Source organism: Drosophila eugracilis, unplaced genomic scaffold (assembly GCF_018153835.1).
Source record: "Drosophila eugracilis isolate 14026-0451.02 unplaced genomic scaffold, ASM1815383v1 contig_2147, whole genome shotgun sequence".
NCBI classification, from domain to species: Eukaryota; Metazoa; Arthropoda; class Insecta; order Diptera; family Drosophilidae; genus Drosophila; species Drosophila eugracilis.
In genome coordinates this window covers 1,686,168-1,708,860 of record NW_024573030.1, presented here as the reverse complement: position 1 = coordinate 1,708,860, position 22,693 = coordinate 1,686,168, and the positions used below count along the sequence as shown (strand labels likewise).

General features: G+C 38.6%; 1 protein-coding gene across 1 annotated transcript; it reads left to right on the top strand.

Moving 5' to 3' along the window:
- The first annotated feature begins 17,700 nt into the window (after positions 1 to 17,700).
- LOC108110287 lies at positions 17,701 to 19,253 on the top strand. The gene has a single exon (XM_017219283.2). It carries the CDS (start codon positions 17,982 to 17,984, stop codon positions 18,984 to 18,986), a length of 1,005 nt encoding a protein of 334 aa, XP_017074772.1. The 5' UTR covers positions 17,701 to 17,981; the 3' UTR covers positions 18,987 to 19,253.
- Positions 19,254 to 22,693: the final 3,440 nt, after the last annotated feature.

The following is a 22,693-nucleotide window of genomic DNA, read 5'->3' as shown; positions in this document are numbered from 1 at the left end:
ATCAACTTAACTTACTAAAAAGTTCTTCGTAATCAAGCATCAATTTGCTGGCCAACAACGGCGGCATGGCAAAACGAGAGACAAAGTGAATATCTTGTAAGGCTTGCGTATGAGATGGAACGGATGGGATTTGTTTGGCATAAGTTTGAGGTGGATTAAATCAGATGCGATTAGATGGTAGTCCTTTTATCAGTTAGCCAGCCTAGACAGCCTAGCCATCAGCCCAACCAGCAAGCCAGAAACCCCACAAAACACCCAACAAATGGGCCTCTCTCTTTGCCAAAAAAAAAAAGGTTCAATAACCCAATCAATCCACTGATAGATTCACGTTTCTTAACAGACAAACAATAACAATAACAATAACACACAGAACCTGATAACAATGAAATCAAATTTTGTATGCAATGACATATATTGTTGTTGCTGCCCCACAGAGCTTCCTATTTGCAAAACAGATCGACTAAGAAAAAAATATAAATAAAGCAAGAAACTAGCAGGGTGAAAGAGATGGATAGACGCCACTTTAAACTAAAGACAAAAAAGTATCGGTAAAATATAATAAAAATTTATGGCAGGCCATTGTTTAATTTTATTGTTATTATTTCGCATTTTTTTTTCTTTATTTTTTTATTCACATCTGTCTTGTGTTCTTTGGGGCCCAAAGTTTAGACAATAAAAATTTCAGGACCATTGTCTGGCAATCTAAATCAATACACAAAAGACGTGAGATATTTGAGATTTGATATTCCTTTCTTAGAGAACCCACCAGAAGAGTTAGAAGCTAAAACAAAAAAACAAAAACTAATCATAATTAAAACCGTTAATCAAAATAGTTGACAAAAATATTTAGCAAAAATAATTTGATTTAAAAAAATCAACTAGAAATTCTACGAATTTTCGTTCTCAATGAAATTTGAGTCTTCGTCCGCATAAATCGTTGGGTGTCTTAATGTTCTGTCCCATTAACTTTGCATAATTCCGAAATGCCATTAAATGTTATAATTTATTTAACATCAACTCTGGGCAGAAGGGAACCCAACATCATCATCATCATCATTCGTTGACAATCTCTTTTTTATTTATCACGTTTATTTATTTTGTTTGTTGTTTTTTCTGCTCTGCCAAAATGTAAAGCGTGAAGTTTTTATCAATTCCGGCAGACACCTGGCTACTACCTGGTCGCAAAAAATAGAAATAGAAATAAGATAAATGAATTCAAAATCGATTGGAAATATATTGATCAATAGAATGGCAGTTGAGAATCAAAACGAAAGGTTTAGCCAAGCCGATAACAATCGAAAGAAAGAACCCATAAACATCATCATTAGCATCGTCATTCTCAGATCTGTTCTCTCTCTCTGTTGTCTGTCCCTGATCAAGTGTGAAATATATTAGAAGAGAGATATGGCCAAAGAATGTTAACAAGATGGTTTAAAGTTTGGCCAAAAAAGAATGTTAAGCTATTAGAAAAATATAAAAAAAGGGTATTTTTTTCAACTCATTTTTAAGCAATCTTTCTCAGCGATCAAACTTTTAATCAGGAAACAGCAATAATACCATCCAAAAAACCGGAAATGAACGGCTAAACCTTATTTTAATTCCGATTTTCCAAACTTTCCGTCATTAACCTTTCACTCTTCGGACATAATAAACCGAAATTAACCAGTCATAAATATCAATAAACCAAAAAAAAAAAAAGATAATGCATAATGTTAAACTCGAGCAAAGAACAGAATTATTATCTCTCTTTAAACTCTCTCAATTTATGAGTTTTTTTTTTCACTAGAAAGAATATATAGTATTTCGATCAACACAGATTTACATATAGCCCTAAGTGTGGACTTTGATTAAGTTGTTAGAGCTTGAAAGATCGAAATCGAAGTAAGGCAATCTCCATAGGCCTTATCTCTTTGGGTTCCTGGGGGAAAGGTGTGAAATATTACAGCTTTTCTTCTTCTCACCGGGTCAGCGGGAAATGTTTTGATTTCAAACAAAACAAACGCCACGGGTGGAAAATACAAAAAAAAAAAAAAAAAAGAAGTAGAGGGGAGCCTTTCAAAAATATTCAAATCATTTTGAAATACGAGTCTGTATTTATTAGCGATTAGGTTTTGAGTTAGGCCGCAGAAAATGGAGTCGTCGTGCGCGCTGTCGTGCCCCCTCTCGTTGAGATTATGGAAGTTTTTGAATTTACTGTGAACTTATGCAAATTGCGGCTAACAAATTTTCGAAAGTGTCAAAAAGCAGTCGATGATGCCCAAGAACAGGTGCCTGCCTGCCTCTCCGGTCTGGTCTCTCTATCTCTCTGTCTCCATTGAAAACTGATATCTTTATCTATCTTTCTCTGGAGATATTCTTGTTAGCAGCAGCAGCAGCAGCAGCAGCAAAGTTCTTGAATTTTGGACATTGGAAGGTGTTAAAAAAGACAAGAGGGGTCTTGGGTCTTGGGGATCGATCGCAGGTGAGCTGGCTTGGCGCACGCTAAAGTTCAACACTCGTGTGGGTCACCTTCGAGTCAATTGAAATGCAAATGCCGCCGACAGGCGACAGGCCTTAAGTTGAAATATTTAAATACAAAATGACAAATCGTTGAATTATGAAACGATATCGAGAGGCAGACTCCTCGAAGCTGAGAACAAATGAAACGAAATATTTTCTTTACATTCTCAAGATTTTTAGTTATCAAAAAACAAAATTGGTTTGAGAATATAATGGTTTGATAATGCTCTCTGTTTCTAATCTTAAGGTTTAATATATAGAATATTTAGAGCCCTAAAAAGTGTCAAAAGCAGTCGATGATGCCCAAGAACAGGTGCCTGCCTGCCTCTCCGGTCTGGTCTCTCTATCTCTCTGTCTCCATTGAAAACTGATATCTTTATCTATCTTTCTCTGGAGATATTCTTGTTAGCAGCAGCAGCAGCAGCAGCAGCAAAGTTCTTGAATTTTGGACATTGGAAGGTGTTAAAAAAGACAAGAGGGGTCTTGGGTCTTGGGGATCGATCGCAGGTGAGCTGGCTTGGCGCACGCTAAAGTTCAACACTCGTGTGGGTCACCTTCGAGTCAATTGAAATGCAAATGCCGCCGACAGGCGACAGGCCTTAAGTTGAAATATTTAAATACAAAATGACAAATCGTTGAATTATGAAACGATATCGAGAGGCAGACTCCTCGAAGCTGAGAACAAATGAAACGAAATATTTTCTTTACATTCTCAAGATTTTTAGTTATCAAAAAACAAAATTGGTTTGAGAATATAATGGTTTGATAATGCTCTCTGTTTCTAATCTTAAGGTTTAATATATAGAATATTTAGAGCCCTAAAAACGTAAATCCATTTTGAATTTAATATTATTTTTCAAAATTCCTTAATTTATAAAGTTTCTGTTATGCCTTAAGCTTCATTCCCACCAATATACCCAAGATACCCTAAAGCTAACACTCTTTGTATCTCATTTGATTTCAATATTGATCTCAGTAAACCCCCTTTTAATATGTTTCGAATGCTTCTATGGCCCTTGGGTTGTTTTTGTTCTGATTAACAACAATTTATTGAGCCAGCCAGCCAGTCAGAATGGAGAAAGGAAGCCCAGCAACTAAATCTTTAGATGAGTTTATGAATAAAGATATATATATTGGGTTTTAGGCTGAGGAAATATGAGAGCAGCTGTAACGTCTTGGATTTAAAGTTTGGCAATTTAAATTTATTAAAAAATTCAATTTTATAGAAAAATAAATGGAATTTATGGAAAGACAAACTTAGCTATTGAAGGATCAAAGCTGATTTGGAAATCAAGAACCTACAGGATTGTCTTCATCATAAACCATCAATAATCGTAAGAAATCATCCTACAAAACTAATATTAATATCAAGTTTTCTTTCTTAGTTAAATAAATAAAAAATATATATAATTTTCTCATATGCTTGCTTGCAGATGTGTGTTCCCGCTCATGACACGACAACGGCTGCTGCAAGTTTATGGCCTTGAAAAACCAACAACTGCAAACGAGGCACGTTGCCTGCCTGCCTGCCTACCAGCTGGAAAAATGTGAAAAAAAAAGATCGGAAAATCGGCAAATTCGGGAGGAGAGAGATGTCTGGGGTTTCGGAGTCACTCAGTCAGCAGCCGTGCGGCAAATGAAAATATTTATATACAGACTCGCACATTGATTCCTCCATGGCTAACGGTAAGTGCACTCTATGCTCTATGCAAACATTCAAAAGATACTTAGTACGAGTACAAATATTAAGTATATGAGTAAGACTACCAGTATGAGTAGTAGTATGAGTGGTAGTAAGAGTACTAGTATGAGTACTAATACAAGCTATAAGCTGTGCCGTCTTGGGCTTACCCCTACTTAAGCTTCTCCTCTCTTTGAGATTCGCATCGTAATCTTAATCCTTATCATTTTTTTTTTCTTTTGACTCTACACACGTGGCGTATGCGTAATCTGGCGCTAATTTTAATTAGGCTAGGCCTTGTGAGGTGGGGAGGGAAAAGAAAAACAAGGAGAAGGAAGACAAGTTGTCTGCTTAATTAATTTATTACCACAGCCGCATGTTGCCATGTTCTCGCGTTGTTGTTGCTGCTGCTGCTGTTGCTGTTGTTGATATTGTTGATGCTAAGAGATATAGCCGCTGGTTTCTTTTTTTGCTCCTGGTCAAAGATTTAATTGCTGTTTTAGTAGCTTAAGTTATAGCCATAGTCAGTCTGATGTCCCAGATTCTTAGATTCTTTTTGCTAATAACAAATCAGTTAGAAATTGTCTAAAATATAAGAAAACTAATAAGGAATCTCTACTTAGTTCTCTATTTACTTTTTCATTTGCCTATAAGTCTTGATGCCTTAATGGTTAATTCTTGTATTGGGTTCTTTTTCTTCTCTTATTTTTGCTGCCACATATTTATTTTGATCACCTGTTTGATAACCCATTAAATGCTGGCCAAAGAACAACCTTCACCAATCGAGATTTTCAGAGGTTGCTGGTTGCTGGTTGCTGCAGCAGTTGCTGTTGGCAGGCCTGTTGCTGATAATCTATCGTCGTCGTCTATCAGCATGCATCATGTTGCAAGTGCAGCAACTGTTTTGGGAAAATGTTGCAAATGTTGCAAGTTATAGTTCGGCCCGTCTCTGCAGCTGCAGCAGCAGCAGCAGCGCATTCAGTCGTCTGGCCAAAGCCAAGATTTCCCGGCAATCATTCACTTTTAGCCAAAGCATAATAACAATATTTCAACTAGTCGCAGTCGCCTGGCACGCGATCCATCTTTTCCACAGACGCGACGGTAGGGGGATTACTTCTTCTTCTTTTTTTTTTATTTTTCTATTTGAGAAGAAGAAGAAGAAGAAGGAGGAGGAGTGGTGGTCGGTCAATGGCGCATAGAATTTCGATTTAATCGCGTTCGTTGCTGCTGCTGCGGCTGCTGATGCTGCTGCTGTACCCGCTGCTAGTGCTGCTTTTGATCTGATCTAAGTTGCATTTAATAATTGTCGTCGTCGTAGTCGTCGTCGTCTGTAGCAGCAACAAAACAGGCAAAACAGGCTGCAATTCTGCTGCATGTGATGTTGCTGCCGTGCTATTGCTGTTGCTGTTGCCGCTGTCAACGTCAAAGTCAAGGCAGCATTTGTTGCTGTTGCTGCGCCTACATTCATATTTCAGCAATTAAAAATCTAATTGACAAATACTCGAGAGACAACGTGGAGGCAGCCGGCGCAAAACTAGACGAGTTCGAGTTCACAGTTGTTGCAGCTGCTCGCTCGCTCGCTCCACATGCAACACATTCGTTGCACTGTCTCTTTAATAGAGATGTGTTCAAAAGTCTCGTGCGTGTTGCGTGTCTCATTTTTTAATGTTTACTTCATTATTTATTTATATAAATATGATAAACTTATATTCTACCATCAAAAAGATATGATTTGGTAAACAGGAAAGTTAAAAGATTACTTAAGTAATATATTAACTAAATATCAACAATTTCTATTAATAATAATAATAATTCAAACCTCTTCTTCTATCATTCGCAACAAGTTTTAATAACTTTATCCCAAGCCATGGATGATTTTTTGTCTTTCTATGACATTGGCTTATTAGTTGATTATGCAGAGTTGTCACTGTACCGAGTAGAGGGGGTGGGTGTGTGTGCTGAAAAGTACAGTTGAGCTCAGCTTAACGGACGGCTGACTGTCATGATTGACCATCATGCATCAAGCTAACCATGCTTGATCTTTTGTGAAAGAAAAAGAAAACCGCAGAGGGTCAGGCAGGCAGCTGGCTGATAAGATTGTGTGCTGTATGGGTTGGCCTTGTGGGTGGGTGGTTTTTATTCTCCTTCTTTCTACTTCAAGATGGGCACGCGACCAAGACGAACGCAGGTCAGCACGTGGCCCTCTTTGCTAGTTATGACTTTTTAGACTGCAACTATAATGCACATTAATTATGCCGAACTAAGCCGCCGCCTCCTCTGACTTGTTATTAGCCATCGAAGGGTCAACAAGTTGGTTGGGTTAAGAAAGTGGGTCTTTCTCTAACAACCACTAACCTTTTACAGGCAGAGAAAAAAAGTCAAATTGGAAGATATATATATCCAAGTTAGGCACTGAATGACTCTTAACATTACCATAAAATCCAAACCCATTTCTGGCAGTGCAACCTTTTCTTTTTTGTTTCAAGTTCGAGGAAAACTGCTTAATTAAGGAATAAAGCCATGAAAATGCTTTCAACACTTGAACTTCTTGGAATCACCAGCTGCTGCTGCTGCTGCTGCTGTGCTTGTGCTTTTCTTCGAGGGGTTTACGGAAAATTGCTCAGCCATGTAATGGCTCTCCAAAACCAAAAAAAAAAAAAAAGGAATTACCATAATTTAATCTTAAAAGTTAACTCACAGAGGGTGCACAAGCAATTTTGTTCTACCCACTGAGCTCATTAAGATAAGATATAGTTAGGAGGGCATTAGGTTCTATCCCTGCCAGAAGTGAAAGTGAAAGCGGGTCAAGGACAATAGATTAGAGACAAGGAGCTCAAGGATTGAAATGCAATTTTTGGCAAGGATAAGAAGAGAAAAGGTGTCCCTCTCTAGATAGAATCACACTTGTCTTTTGCCCAACCTTTTACACTACCTGTTTATGGTTATTTGAGTTCTACCTGAAAAATGGGCGTGAATGAGAAATGGGAGTAAAAAGATCCTTTTTTCGGGACTGCTCCTTTTTTCCCTCGACTTCTCTGGTTATCGTGAGAAACTGTATTTGATGGCAGGATGTTCTCCTTCTTGCATATGCAATATGCAATATCCCCCCTTCTGGGGTTTCCAAAAAAGAAGAAGGCAAAAAAAACTCTGATATATCACACACCTGCACATGCTGCTGCGGCTGGTTTTCCGCTTTTCTTTCGGGGCGCATTTGCATATACTTATGAGTAAGTATATCTCTCTTCCCCTCTCTCTCTCGATCCATGCATTTAAGCCGCGGACGCATGTAACCGTGAAAACCCATTTTTCTTGTTCATTGACCAAAAAGCAACAACGAAAAAAAAAAAAACATTTTGCCAATGAGTTGTGGCCACAAAGTGTGGCTCCGACTTGGTCTTGGACTTGGACTCTCTTAGACTTTTGGCTCTTTCACTTGGCCACTTGACTTTTGGGTTACACTTGAAGAAAATTTAAGGAAAATACCTGATAGGTTTTTGTTTTACAAATTATTCAAGAAAAAATGTATATTTTTAAAAAAAACTATTTTAAAAACTTATCTTAAAGACTAATTTCTTCTTTAGAAACCTCCTAACTTGAGGTTCTTTCACCACCTTCAGTTTATTTTGGCCTGTGATTAACATTGACTTTGGTCTTTTGGTCTACCCATCCACATCCCCATCCACATATCCACAGCCAATACCCCACAGCCTCGTCTTCTTGGCCATCTGTGTAGTCAGTCACGAGTTATGACCAACTTGTTGATATTGCTGCCATTGTCAGTATGGTTGTTGTTGTTACTGGAGGTACGCGTGCTGTCGGCGCTCAATGACAGACAAGAAAGCAATCCCCCCAGTTCTTTAGTAGATCCCATGGAGTTCGGGAATACACTATTTTACAGGTGAATTATGTGTAAGAACAAAAAGTGTGTTACGACGCGGGTTAAATATGACTTTGGTTGGGTTCTTGGGAGTTTTCTTGGAGGTTTTAGTTTGGTTAACTTGCTCTGAAATGGGCAGCGATTTAGAGTAAATCTATTATAACTTTTCTAAGATATATTTCCTTACATTATTATAATGAATCCCTCAATGTAATGTTGAGTTTTCATCAAACTTTAAAGACTTAATCTGTATCATTACATTACCCATTACCAAATTGCTTAATCTTTTCAGGCAAATAGTTCATCTTTTGTAATACATCTTTCCGCTTAAGTTAGGGTATGGCAAACGGTAATCATAGTTTAGTTGGCAAACAAACAGGTGCCCTAATGTCAATAATGGTTGGTGATGTTGCTGTTGCTGTTGCTGTTGCTGCTGTTGCTGTTGCTGTTGCTAATGTTGCTGCTGCTGCTGCTGCTCTTGCTCATGTTGCTGCTGTTCGTTGTCGTTTGTTGGGCTTAACTCGACTCCGGTTGTCATATGATGTTGACAAATTGCTTACACATTTTGGCCACAATTCGTTTTGGTTGGTAGTTGTTAGACAAGGTTTTTGGTTTTTTAAGCATGCGCCATAATCAAATGTTGACAAAAGTCATTCTTTATCGATAAGGGTGGTAGTAACTATGGGGAGTTTGTTACTTTTATATGAAAATTGAAAAGAAAAATCAAGTTTATATGGAAAAGTTCATTAGGTTAACTTTGAGTTTCAATATTGATAATGAAACGTAATTGAAATACCTATTAAGACTCAGTTAAATCTTAAATAAGAAGATTTTAATATTAGATTTTTTAGTTTCTATATTTCTTAAAACATTTTCTAAAAGGGTATTTAAGGTTTCATAGATTCCTAATACTAAATAGATTCAAACTTCAAGGCTCTAGGTAGGGATTAAGAGATTGGAATTCTTGCCTTGGGTTTTGGCTTTTAGAATTAGCAATCGCCAGCGACTTTTTTGCAAAATTCGGATTGTTGCTTCTGTACATTGTTGCTGTTGGCCATTACATTGTCTGCTGTTTTAGCTTCTGTTTTGAGCTTCTTTTGCTTTTACCCATTTCTTTTTCGATTGTATTGATGGTTTTTTTTTTCTTCTGTTTTGTACAAGAAATCGTGATTTTTGTATGATCGTGATTTGTTGATTTGTTGTGTGTGTGTGTGTGTGTGTGTGTGTGTGTGTTTTGTTGTGGGGACAGTCATTATTGCGGTTGTCAATTTTTCTACAGCTTCTGTTTTCTACTTTTTTTCTTTATTAAAAATCATTTTGGTTAATTGTCAGATCTTAGACTTTGTATTTGTTGGCCACACAAGAACAAAGTTAAAGAAAACCAAGGAAAACCATCACCAAAATCTCAGTTTTTGGGAAAATTATCCAATGCACAGCACGCCCTTTGAAGGATAGAAAATTTCTCACAAAACAAATCGGATTAAGTAAATATTTGCAACAATGTTTAGGTGGAAGGAGGGGTTAGGGATAGAGGACCAAAGAGAAAGATGAGCGAAAAAAGTATTAAATTTCATACTCCTCCTATCAGCCATTTGGAAACAGCACCTGTGAGGGTTTCCCACGACTTTCAAATTGGGGGAAATGGGAAATGGATGTGGAAATTCAGGGCAGGCTGCCAAACGAAATGCGAATCAAATTGTGTTGATCGATATGTGAGAACTTCAGCATATATCTCCGTTTTTTTTTTTGCATCCGCATTCGAAAGCAGGTAGCACTAGACAAATATTCACCAATTTTTAGGATATTCAACCCTCTATCTGTATTCCATTTACCTGTTTCTCAGCCTGACGACAGCAGATGAGAGGGAGATCAAGGGTGCGCAGAAGATGAAGGGTTGATGGATCTATGGGAATGGAAATAGCTAGCGGGGGAAGCTGCTCCTCCCGCTCTATAAACGTTTTTATAAAATTTATTCAGCTAGCTAACGGACATGGGAATTTTCGTAGGAAAAAGGTGGAGCGCAGGGGCGGGAATTCAGATTTTTTTGGGTTAGAAAATAACCCAAGTTGTGGGCCTCTTTTCATGGTTTAACTTCCGCAAAAGGGATCCGAGATCCATGAGAAGCGGAAATCCAAGAAAAGGTTTATGAGCAATCTCCACCACCTGTTCATGTTTATCAAAACAAAGTTTTGATCATATTTGGCAAAGTAAATTGATAAAAGAAATGCCTTCTCTTTTATTAACGATTCATTAGGCCCTTAATAACGTTCAAAAGAAAAACAAACAACCCATTTTAGGCGTTGAATTAAGGCCTATTTCATCTATTCTTATGCTAAATAAATAGTTGCCAAATACGAGATGATCAGAAGTTGTGCTCATTTTTATGGCAAAGACAAAGTCAAGTCGGCGGTCATAAAAAAAGAAAGACCAAGAAAAACCAGAAATGTTTGCTTTAATTTCTCAGTTTCTGTGTGTGTGTGCGTTTTCCATTTTAAAGGGCGACCTTGCTTACCTTTCCACACCTTTTTCAAGTCACTTGATTGCAAGTCAAGTTGAGATTTCAGTCGACCAACCGACCGCCCGCCCGCCGCCTGTATCTACCAATTAGAAAACCATAAAAATTAAGAACCCAACAATGGCCATGGTCTGGCCGGGGTGTGTGGATTTGGAATTGCATTCATTAAAAGCCAATAAAACGAAATAAACCCATTGACTTTCTATAGAAAATCCTAATTGGGCAACAAAAACCAAAAAGGGGGACAATTAAAAAATGAAAAGAAACAAAGCCTGGAAAGAATAAATGAAATGAGTCGAGACGACGAGACTCTTGTCTTTCGTTTCGATGTTGAAGTTAAAGAAAAGAAAAAAACTAAAATAAATAAATATATACGGATATATTTCTTCGATCTTGGTTCTTGAATGCAACCAGCACGGCCATCATGACTGCGAGTCAATGGACAGTGCACGCCGGCAATGTAAGGCAAATCTAAGGCAAAGCCATAAAACTTCTGGTGAAAAGCCATAAACTTAGATGAATCTGCATTATCAATTTACATATATTTTTTTTTGTTTTGGTTTTGGTTTTCTTCTCATTCTGTCAACAGGGAAATACTTTTAGTTCTCGAACTGCAGCAATTCAAATGGAAATCAAGGGAAAACTAAAGGGAAAACTAAAGGGAAAACTAAAGGGAAATGAGCATGAAAAAAGGAAAGGCAATTAAGTTAGTAAAGAAAGTTAGGAAAGAAATATAAATCCTGAGGAAAAGTAAATATTGGAGAACCAAAAAGTCAAATCAAATTCAAAAAGCATAGGAAAATTCTCAATCAAATCGAATAAACTCAATAATCATTCACTTTAATTTCAATTAAAGAAGGTGAACTCCAATGAGATGAAGTTTTGCGATGATTTATTTGGCAAAAGAAAAGCCACAGGTGGAGGCAAAATGGCATTGGATTTTGGGAGTGGAGGGAGTGGGGAAATGGTAAATGGAAAATGAATGGACTTTAGCTAAACATTTGAAGGCAGGCAATGAATGGAAATTCGTTTCGGAGTTTGGCTCAAATGTGCTGGCTAATTGAGCCTGAGAACAATCCCAAGTGGGCCAAACTCAGAACGGTAAACGATGGCTGGCTGGCTGGCTGGCTGGCTAGCTGGCTGGGTCTAGCAAGTCGCTCTTTTGGCAGCGAATATAAGTATATGATAAATCAATTGATGGCCGGACCCTCGGGCCTAGCTCTTTTGCATTAGCTTTGCCATTTATTTATTATTCTTTTTTTTTTGGATTTTGTTTTTTTTTTGGTTTTGAGTATCAGGTGTACCATATAGTTAAGGTTGGAGGAAGAATCGAATGGGGAGTACTCTAAGGAAAAGATGATCTTCATTAAGACTTCTTTTTAATAAGATAAAGCTTATTTCTATAATAAACTAAAAACTATCTAAAACTAAGAAAATAAATCTTAAAAATGACAGTTTTAGATGGTTAATGAAAAGTTACCCTATGAATATGAATATTTCCAATATTTTCTTGTTAAATTTGATGGATTTTTTAAGCTATCCCAAACTTAATAACCCATAAAGAATATTCAGATTTCTTTCTTTACTTCAAAAAGCTACATTTTTCAACTTATTTCCCATGTTAAACATACTACATACCCTTTTCCAAATATAAACCTCACTAAAAACCCTTTTTTTAACCAAAATCTAAGCCATATTCATTAAACCTCAAGGCGACTCTTAGGGTATAACAACGAAACGAAACAACTTTTACATGGCTATAGCACAGCGATCTTTCCTTGGATCTTTCTTTCAGTTCGAACCGCAGCAGATCACATTGATAGGGGGAGGGGGAGGGCCTAAGAAATGCACATATTTAAGCGCAAATACGACAGTTATTATTGTTAGCCAAGCAATTGCAGAGAATGCAATCAATTAATTGACAAACTGCGATGATCAGTGAAGAAGTAAGTGAGATGGGTAGAAAAAATAGAAAAAAACTAGAAAGAAAAGAAAGAAAAAAACAAAACAAAAACGAGATGTGGCTAAGCAGCGACGATCAACTTTTTATTGGCTTTGCTGCGAACCATGATCGTTCTTTGATACTTGCACAGGGAAAAATATGTAGAAAAAAAACTAAAAAAAAACTACAAAATAATAATAAATATTAAAAGATTTTATGGTTAATATTTCGAATAAATCTAGAGACAAGGAAAACTTTCTTAAAAATATTTTAGAAAATCATTTTATGGTATAAACTTGCCCTGACTTTTTCCCTACTATTTTTTATAGTGCCTACTTATTCCGACTCTCTGTGTATATCCGCGTGTGTGTGTGTTGGCTTTGTCTCACTTCGAACACGTCGTAATTGAAAAATAAAAGAAAATGCGCGAAAATCCCAAACGCATTTACTATAGAAAAGACCCTCTCTTCGATTTTCTTTTTATTTTTTTATTTTTTTTTTCATTTTACCTGGGAGCGAAGCGTGCGAACAATTTGCTGTCCATTCGATCCGCCTTTTCCTTGAGGCTTACCACCATTGCAAGGGGTTAAGAGAGGGGGGGGCGGCGGCATTTGAGCCCAAAGGGGTTAAGCGGGAAAAACTTGGGTCTGGGATTTCGCATTTGCATTCGTAATTTGTATGCGTGCAACGGCTGCGGGCACGAAATGAAAAACGTTGCGAGCTTTTGGCGCCTTTCGACTTGGACATGGACATGGACACACATCGCCACCTGAGTCTGGCCAATAGACACCCCACCCCCCTTCCCCCCACCACACACCATCCACTCACCACCCCTTTTGCCTGATAAAATTTCCTTATTAAATAACGGTCGCAATCGATCGGTTGCCAAAATGCGAATTCTCCCATGGCCAAACTAGAAGGGGTTGGACTGGACAGCCACGAAAAAACTTAGATGAAATTGTAGAGAAATCTTAAGATAAAATGTTAGCATTAAATGTAAGGGTTCTGGTATTACAAAATACTTACTGTTTACCGTAAGAAAATATTTAAATTTTTGGCAAAAGACGAAGTCTTGATGATGGTCCTAAAACTAGTCAATGCCTCAATGTTCACTTTTTGCGATTTTTTATGACAATGAAAGTTTTTCACGCATAACTAAGCCAATAATGGTCTTAATATGGAATGGCATGCCACTTTGGATTCGTTATTAAATTTCTAACAAAACTGCATTTACAGCTAAAAATGTTAAATTTTATTCATTTTCTCAAAAGAGGTGATGTGTCTTATAGAAAATGCGAGACTTGGTTTCTGCTTATTTCCTACCAAAAAGACTCATACCTATGCTCATAACTAAGCCAATATTGACCCAAATATGGAATGTAATACCTCGTTGAGCTCCTAATTAAAATTCCAAGAAAACTGCATTCAAGGTTAAAAAAGTACAATTTTATAATTTTTGTCTCAAAATGTGATGAAAATGCGAAATTTGGTGTCTGCTTATTTCCTCCCAAAAAGACTCATGCCTATGCTCATAACTAAGCCAATAGTGGGCCGAATCTAGACTGCTATATCTCGTTGAATTCTTTATTAAATTTCCAACAAAACTGCATTCACACCTAAAATTGTTAAATTTTATCAATTTTCTCAAAAAAAGACGATCTTAACCTTTGGTTTCTACATCTTTTCCTCTTCTGAGTCACAGTATTATGCTCATAACTAAGCCAATATTGCCCCAAAAGTAGAATGTAATACCTCGATGAACTCGTAATTAACATTCCAAGAAAACTGCATTCAAGGTTAAAAAAGTACAATTTTATAATTTTTTCTCAAAATTTGATGAAAAGGCGAACTTTGGTTTCTCGCATTTTCCTCCTTTAAGTCACAGTGGGCATAACCCATAACTAAGCCAATAGTAACCCAACTCTGGAATGGCATACCTCGTTGGAATCGTTATTAAATTTCTAACGAAACTGCATTCACAGCTTAAAATCTTAATTTTAACCCCATCCTCGCAAAAAAGACGCGATTTTATTCAATTATTTTGCTGTAGAATAACTTTAAGCCAAATTATGAAGTAAAAACACCCATAAAACCTGTGATTTTGATTTTGGCAACAAGTAATTATTACTTTCATGGAAAAATTGGAAATCGAAATATTAGAATTACGTTTTAGATTGCGGATATTGAGACATCCTTATCTATATGGCATTTTATTATGTCATTCGTTGATTGAGCACTTTTCAAATGGCGAGGCTTAAAAGTTTCCGCTTAAGTCCCTGGTAGATGGACAACTTCATCAGGAGATATGGGGGGGACTGAGGGGATATTTTTGCATGGGATCTGCCGGAGAATTGGCCAGAAAAGCCAGGAAAATCCAGCTAGAAGTGGGAGGGTGAAGAACGGTGTGCCGCGTCTGGCTTGGCAATCAAGCAGCTAGTCAGGGGGCATCAAAAGCCCGCATCGATCACGAAACAACTTTTTGGTCCAATGCCAATGGCAACTGCTGAGGAGTCCACACACACCACTCGTCACCAAGTGAATTTGCGGCGCCTCTTTACCTACCACCACAACGCGGCACTACCTCCCTCCCTACCCCCATTCAATCCCATCCTCTTTGTGGATTTACCACCCGCCCATGTGGAGTGGACAGCGGACGGTCGTCTTCCAGGTAACAGTAATTTGGTGTCTTACTTGTTCTTGCGCGCCGGCAATCACACCTATGGGAATGTTTCTTACACATGTCCAAGCGTCCAATATATACCATGATCATTAGCCACCAAACCAACTTGCTGCTGGCTGATCATCATGATCATCAACGCGGTGGGATTCCAGCATGCACTTTGGACAACATATTAGAGAGATCCCCAAGTCTCGTCCTCTCTGGCCCGTCGGATCATTAAAAATTTATCAGTTGATTGGAAAATTATAATTCTTTGCCTTTACGCTTTAGCAGCAGCGCTATGATTTTTATAAGTCCACCTCATCGTTCGTACGTTCGTTCGTTTGTTCGTTCTCTCTCTGTTGCTGTTGCAACATTCAACATTCCCATTCGCAATTGTGCCCGCTGTTATGTAATAACTCCCCTTTAACTAACCCCTCCCCCCCTTTTTAAGCAGCGTCTAGTGTCTGGTGTTGTTTCTATTTCTTATGGTCACATTTAATAACTGACTGACTGAATGACTGACTGAATGGGTGACTGACTGACTCACGGCGCTGCTCTGATGGATGCACTAGCGCACACCACAGATCCCATCCCGATAGGATCCTGGTTTCCCCTACTCCCCCAATAGCAAACTCTGCACATTGAAAGAAATCGCTTTCTTTGCTTTGCTTTTGATCGGCAGGTTGCTATTATAGGGTATCTTAAGAGGGGTATATAAGACTTTGTTAAAGGTTAGAATCTGAATTTAAGTTATTAAAATGATAATTATAAATAGAAGATATCAGTTTAAGTTGATTTCTCAAACTAATATTATAAAAATGAATCATCCTGTAGGCTTACAGGATATCCACAAGTCTATAGCTTTAGAGTTGAGTTATATTTTTTATACACTCGCTTCTCCACTTAGTTCCAGATGCGGAAATAAATGCACTTGAATTCCTCGACTTGTTACATAAATCGTAATTTTCTATAGACTTGTTCTTGTTCTATATCTAATGTATATTGCATTATTCGCTTCTTCTTCTTGTTGTTGTTTTTAGTTGTTTCTGTGTCTGCGATTTTTTAATATTATTATTATTATTATTACTATTTTATGATCGCTTATCTACCTCTTTGGTGTCTTCTGCTGGTGCTACTGAAGCTGAAGCCACCAAGATTTGACCAGGCCATGAAGTCGAGTCGAGTCAAGTCAACTGTAGACGGAATATATGAATATGTCTGGGATTGTAGTCATCTTGTTGTTGTTCTTCTTCTTCTTCTTCTATATATATATAGATATATATTCTCATCGCACTTGAACTTCCTGCATGACCAAGGCCTCCCGAGAGATCATCGGATCATGTGAACTTTTATGGCCATCATCGGTCATCACTCGTCTTGGATGTAATTAGGCATCTTAGCGGTACAGTTTTCTCTCGCTTCTCTTAGAGATTTAACCTCTTCTTTTTCTTGGTTTTTGCATCCATGAAATGCAACAAAAACATTAAAAAAAATACATTATTATATAAGTTGTGGGAATTCTGTTTTTCGAAATGGCATAAATCATTAATTTATTTTTATCTTTGGAAATTCTCATCTTAACATTGCCCCTTCCTCATCCCAGGCTTCTGAAATTATTTGCTTAGCCTGACCCCATTCTTGGGCTTTCGTATCCTATCGCTGCTCGCAAATGCGTTTAAGCGTTTTTTTTTTTCTTAGAGACCTGCGAAATTCCACATGTGACAATTCAGCATTCAACAGATGCCTCAATGGCTAGATGGATGGAAGGCTCCAAATGGAATAGCAAAGTTGGCTAAAAGCCTGTCAATCGTTGATGTTACGCGAAAAAAACACTGAACTTTATTTTTCCGATTCCTTTCTTTGGCAGTAAAACTTGAAAATATTACAAAGAAACAAAGAAATCTTTTTAGTATATGAAATCAAGTTAAGATTTTCCCAGAAAAGTCAGATGAAAATTGCCAAAAAAAAGTCTTAGATACTATGACTTTTTTTCCTGATGACATGTCCTAAGACTAGGCCCGAATCTCTGGCAAGCAATTAGCAAGGCAAAGCCCAGAAGAAAGATCACCGCAAGACCGTGATTGGGAGGGGAGGGCACCAATTGCAATTGGCGAAAAGGGGAAGAAGAATAGGGTACAAAAAAAAGAAAGAAAGAAAGAAAATCCAGAAGAAAGGGGCGAAAGAGAGGTGACAGAGTGGAAGACAGACAGAAGCGGGATTTATCAGAGACAGAAGACTGTGAGCTGGCGAGATGGAGATGGAGAAAAGCAATTCTGTGGCTGACGGTTTTCGCAGAAAATTACAACTTGCGGGTAAACAAAGTCAACTGCCGGGCAATACTACAGAAGGAGTGGGGAGGAGGGCTCTTGACTAGAAGAATTGGCGATGAAGCCACACGCCAAAAGCCAGCCCACAAGCCCCTCTCTCTCTCTCCACTGCCGCCGCCCTCTGTTTTTATTTTCTTTTTTTTGATTTTTTTACTATTACTACGAGTATTTTCTGCTGCCGGACTTCATGTGGAGTGGAGTGTTTCTTCTCTGGGGGATTTGGATGTGGGGCTCTGGATGTGGGTGCGCAATTATGCCGCCAAAGTAACTGGGCAACCATAAATTTTCTTATCAGCGCAAAGTCAGAAAGACAGGAGCGGAATCCAAAAGACTTCAACCTTAAGCAGGCTTTCGATTGGCAATCAAACTTGTTTCGATTGTTTTCTAAACTTGCACGCACACACGCACACACATTTTGTACGACTAAAAATCTAAGCCTTCAAAATTAGAAAAGGAAAAATCTTGTTAAAAGAACAATATGGAAAAGGTAACGGTACTAGAGCTATTTGATAATTTCGCGACAAGAGACTATATGCTCGATGAGGATTTGCATTTGCTAGATAATCTAGGTGATTGTCAAAATACCAAATTGGATGAAATTGATATCATAACCAGAACGACCAAAAACTGTCATTTGTTTAAGAAACGATTGGTTTCAAGGTCCAGCCAAAGATCTTCAAAATCGAACGAGCCACCTCCGGTGCTGGAAGAGAACAGCTCACAGGAAGAGGAAACAGAACTACTGCCCTTTGGTTTGGCTGAAGAGGAAGTTCCATCGGATGAGGAGACAAAGACACGAAATGCCATTCTTGATCTGGATCAGATATTGAAGAGAATCGATATATTACAATGTCAGATCCGTAGACGTCAGCAAATGGAAATCACAACCGAAGGGACACAACAGGATGAGGATCACTTGTCCTGTGATGGCCTCAATCCCAAGCAATCGGAGATTCGTTGCATAAAACGAGCTCAACACTATATCCAATGTCAGATCACAGAACTCCTGTGTCGCTATGATGTTCTTAAGAATATTTTACGAAAATTGAGTCATCAATGGTCATGTCTGGAACGGCAGATTGCCAACATGCGCAGCCTGAACTTAGATCATTTGGAATGGACTGAGGTGGCTGCCAATGATCTTAGCAATTGCCAGAATCGTCATCGTTCTATGGATGCTGTGAAGTTAACTAAGAAGATGGCTCTACTTGTTACCAAAACGAATATGTCGTGTGGTTTTCGCTATAGTCGTCGATATCTTCGTCAGGCCTTAATAAGACTTCATATCAATGACTTCCACTATGAACTCATCGAGTTGAAACTTTTGAGTGAACAAATTTGCAGTGAAATTGATCAGCGTTTGCACAAGATCAAGTTGAAGGCTCAAAATATGGGATTAGTATTTCCTCAAACGCCAAGGCAATCCACTTTAGTAGGTGCCGATGTGGCGGCACCATTTACGCTTGCCAGGGAGCAGCCATGAAGGGGGGGGGTGTAATAAGAAGAATAATTAGAAGTTCATTATCACAGTTACTGGGGAAATGGAGAGGTAGTAAGGCAGGCAAATGATGAAAAGGACAACACAATATTCCTGAAACTGAAATCAATTCAAGACTTAATTATGTTTAAAAGGAAAACTAATCAGCAAGAGATCTGAAAATCAGCAAAGGAATTAAGGAACTTAGCTAGTTGCAAGTTTTCAACCAAAATTATTGAAAATAATAAAAAAAATTGTTAGTTTGAAAATGTATTTAAGGAGTTTTTTATATATTTTACTTTTAATCATAGCACTAAAATCTTATCTCTAAAAATAAGATTACTTCCATATCCCATTAAGAATTCCCCCCTTAACTCAACCACATCAAAGTTAACTTTTGACCCCTCTGTTAAAGAGACAGCGCTCCTGTGCTGAAATATAGTAAAAAGAAGAAAAGCAGCAGGCAGTAGTGGGTGAAAAAGGAGGCGGAGGAGGGAGGTAGTTGGAAGACTGGCGGAATGGAAAATAAAAGAAAAAAAACCGAATAAGCCACCAGCACATGGGTAGTACATCATTTCGGACTTTATCAGCAAAACAGGCAGCCGAGCAGCGCGCGCGTGGGCAGCTCCAGAGTGGAATTCCGATGCCGCCAACGCTTCCTCCCCAGCAGCAAAATCAGACGCAGCAGCAGCAGCAGCAACAACAGCAACAGCAGCAGCAGCAACAACATGAGCAACTTTACCAGCAACAACTGCAATTGCAACTTAATTGAGGCTTGTCTATGCAGTCTTAGCCAAAAGTAACTGCGGTTGCTCTTCGCTCTATCTTTTTAGCTGGTATGCTTATGTGTCTGTGTGTGTGTGTGTGTATGCCTCTGTGTTAGCCATCTCATGTCGCCCATTGCGAACTTGATGCCTCGCTGCCCCAGTGCCTTGATGCTCCACAGACGACCAGACAGCAGCAACAGCAGCAAACAGCGGCAACAACGGCAATGGTAACAAACACACCAGCAACATCAGCCAGGTATATATATATATATATATACCTATATAATAACGTACTGAGGGCGTTGAGGCAGCAACATGCCAACCATGGGCACCAAGGAGAAGGCAGAGGGAATGGGCGGCTGATGGGTTGCAGAATCAGCCAGCGAAGCCATCATCATGGCCACCACTAAAACCGACTGAAAACCAACTCCCCTCCAGCAATTGCGCGCACAGTGGATCAGGCTGAAATCTTAACTAAAACTTAAATTAGAAAACATTTCTGTCTATTAAGATTATGAAAATCTTAAACCTCAAAGACCCCTTTTATGTGATTTAAAAACTCAAAAGTTATTGATATCATTTTTGTATGATAAATCAACTTTCAAGCCCACTGTCATTTGGACAATTTAAGCTCATTCACTTGCCGCTGATTGCTGCTGGCAGTAGTTGCTGCTGCCGATGGTGGCTGCTTCTCCTGGTTTTTGGCTTGTTGTCTAGCAAATTCACAAGTTCAAGACCAAGAGCAAGGCAAAGTTGCAGGGTCTGTTGTTGCTATTGCATGTTGCTGTTGCTGTTGCTGTTGCTGTTGCTGTTGCTGCTGCTGCTGTTGTGCCGGCAATACATGCAACCAAATTGCATGCAATGCACAATGCACTTATCTAAGATGTGGCAAATGCAGTGGGTGATGTCTGGACTGTGGTGAGGATTGTGAGGTTTGGGGGTTTGCGGATTGAAGAGAGAGAGAGATGAAATGGCAAGAATCAGCGGGTAAATGAGGGGGCGGAATGAAGCGTGGCAATTGCCAGTGCAATTTGCATTTTGCATTTCGCACCGGGCGTTGTCAAATGGCCATCCTCGGCAAATGGGGAATGGCTTTTTAATGGCCACAATGTGGGTTAAGTCCGGCTCTAGAACAGCTCTAATAGATCGGCTAGCTAAGAACCGAATGCCGAGGGTAGACAATAATCCAATGGATTGAATACATCAGCAAATAGTTGGGAGAGGAGGGAACGTGGAGTGAGTCTAACCAACACCAAAACAACACGAAACCAACTTCTCAAAGGCCGCCAGGCTTTGAGGGTGGGCAGCAAAAAAAAAACATCATTTGCCAGGCAGAACTTTATGGCCCGGCCAAAACTGCCAACTTGCATGTCAATAGAACATCACTCTTTGCTCTGGGAACTGAGAACTGAGAACTGAGAAAAAGGTGATCAAGACGGCATATAACTACAGTCCCAAAGTCCAAGTTTTTGTATTCCATTAGTTTTTGGATTCACATGCCTCTCGGAACTTGATTAACTTTAAACAGGGATTCGGTTAGGTATCCCACTGGGTTTTTTAGATTACCAAAATCGTATATAAAAGATTTCTGTAATAGTTATAGTTCACTGTATTTCTTGGTTTCTGTCCGGTGGTGGTACTACCTAAGAAGGACCCCAAGTTGGTAACCTGGAAATTCCCTTTCAATGCGTCTGCATTCCTTACTGATTTTGATTTTGGCTCTCCAATGATTTATTATGGTTACATCTAATTAAAACGGTTCTGCAGTGCGATGATGGCCAAGGCAGCAAACATGGCCCGACGTAATGAAGCTAAATGTTCCGCACTACGGTCAATTGGTATTGACCATAAGACAAGGCGAAGCGTTGAGAAGCCGCGAGATGATGAGACCAAAACTTCAACTTAGACTTTTAGCTAAGAACTTGAGGAAAAGTTGATACACAGAAGAAAATAATGCCCTATTTATATAAGATATTTTGAAAGGCAGGCTACAGAAGCTTTTTAATCTCTTTAAAAAAAATTCGCAATTTCAATTTCTATATGGAAGATAAACCAAAGATTTATTTTATCATATTAGTTAAAACTTTTTTCCCATATGTCTCTCTTGGCTTGGCTTTTGGTTTTTCGCTGCAGCTATGTTGATGGCAAAGAAGTCAATTAAGCCAAACGCTAAAAGGCCACGAAAGATAAATGACAAATGACGTGTCTTAAACTGTGCTCAGTTACCCATCTTTAACCAAAGAGAACGAACATACTCGTATCTGCACCACCAACTCTTTCGTATTCCATCCACTGTGGCACCGTGTTTGCAATTCTTTCCAGCCAAAGAAATATCGCACAACAAGTGCAAATGCAATTAGTCGCGAGCTTTATTTGTTTAAACGAATGCCGACTCGGTCTTGACATACACGATCAGCTAGAGTTTCATATTGATCATGATCTTGGATGATGATGATCTTGGCTCTTGGCTCTCGATCCTTGTCTTCCTCTTCCTGGAACTTGTTGCAATCGGATCAAATGCAGCCAATATAGCTTCTAGCATGTTGCAACTAGCTATCCAACTCTATTCCTCCTCGTCGTCATTGAACCAAACATTTGAAGTTGCCTTATAATTGCTTTGATCATTTTCGCTGTATTTGGCCTGCTCAGCCCATTAAGATGGTTTAAATGCCCGCCTGTCTGGTCGTCTGGTCTATTCTGTCTGTTTGTTGTTCTCTTTTCATGGTGCTGGGAAATTTCGAAATCCCATCAAAATCGGATCACAATTAAAAAAATATTTTATTTATTTGCTAGAAATCTTGTTAAGGAGAAAGCTCATTTGCGGTCAGAACGCTTTTGAAATTTATAATGAAAATGTAGCCATGGCATAGCATCTCTCAAAAGCAATGGCTTTTATCGAGAATTATTGGGAATCGTTTTTAATATTAGAAATTCACATTTTAAATA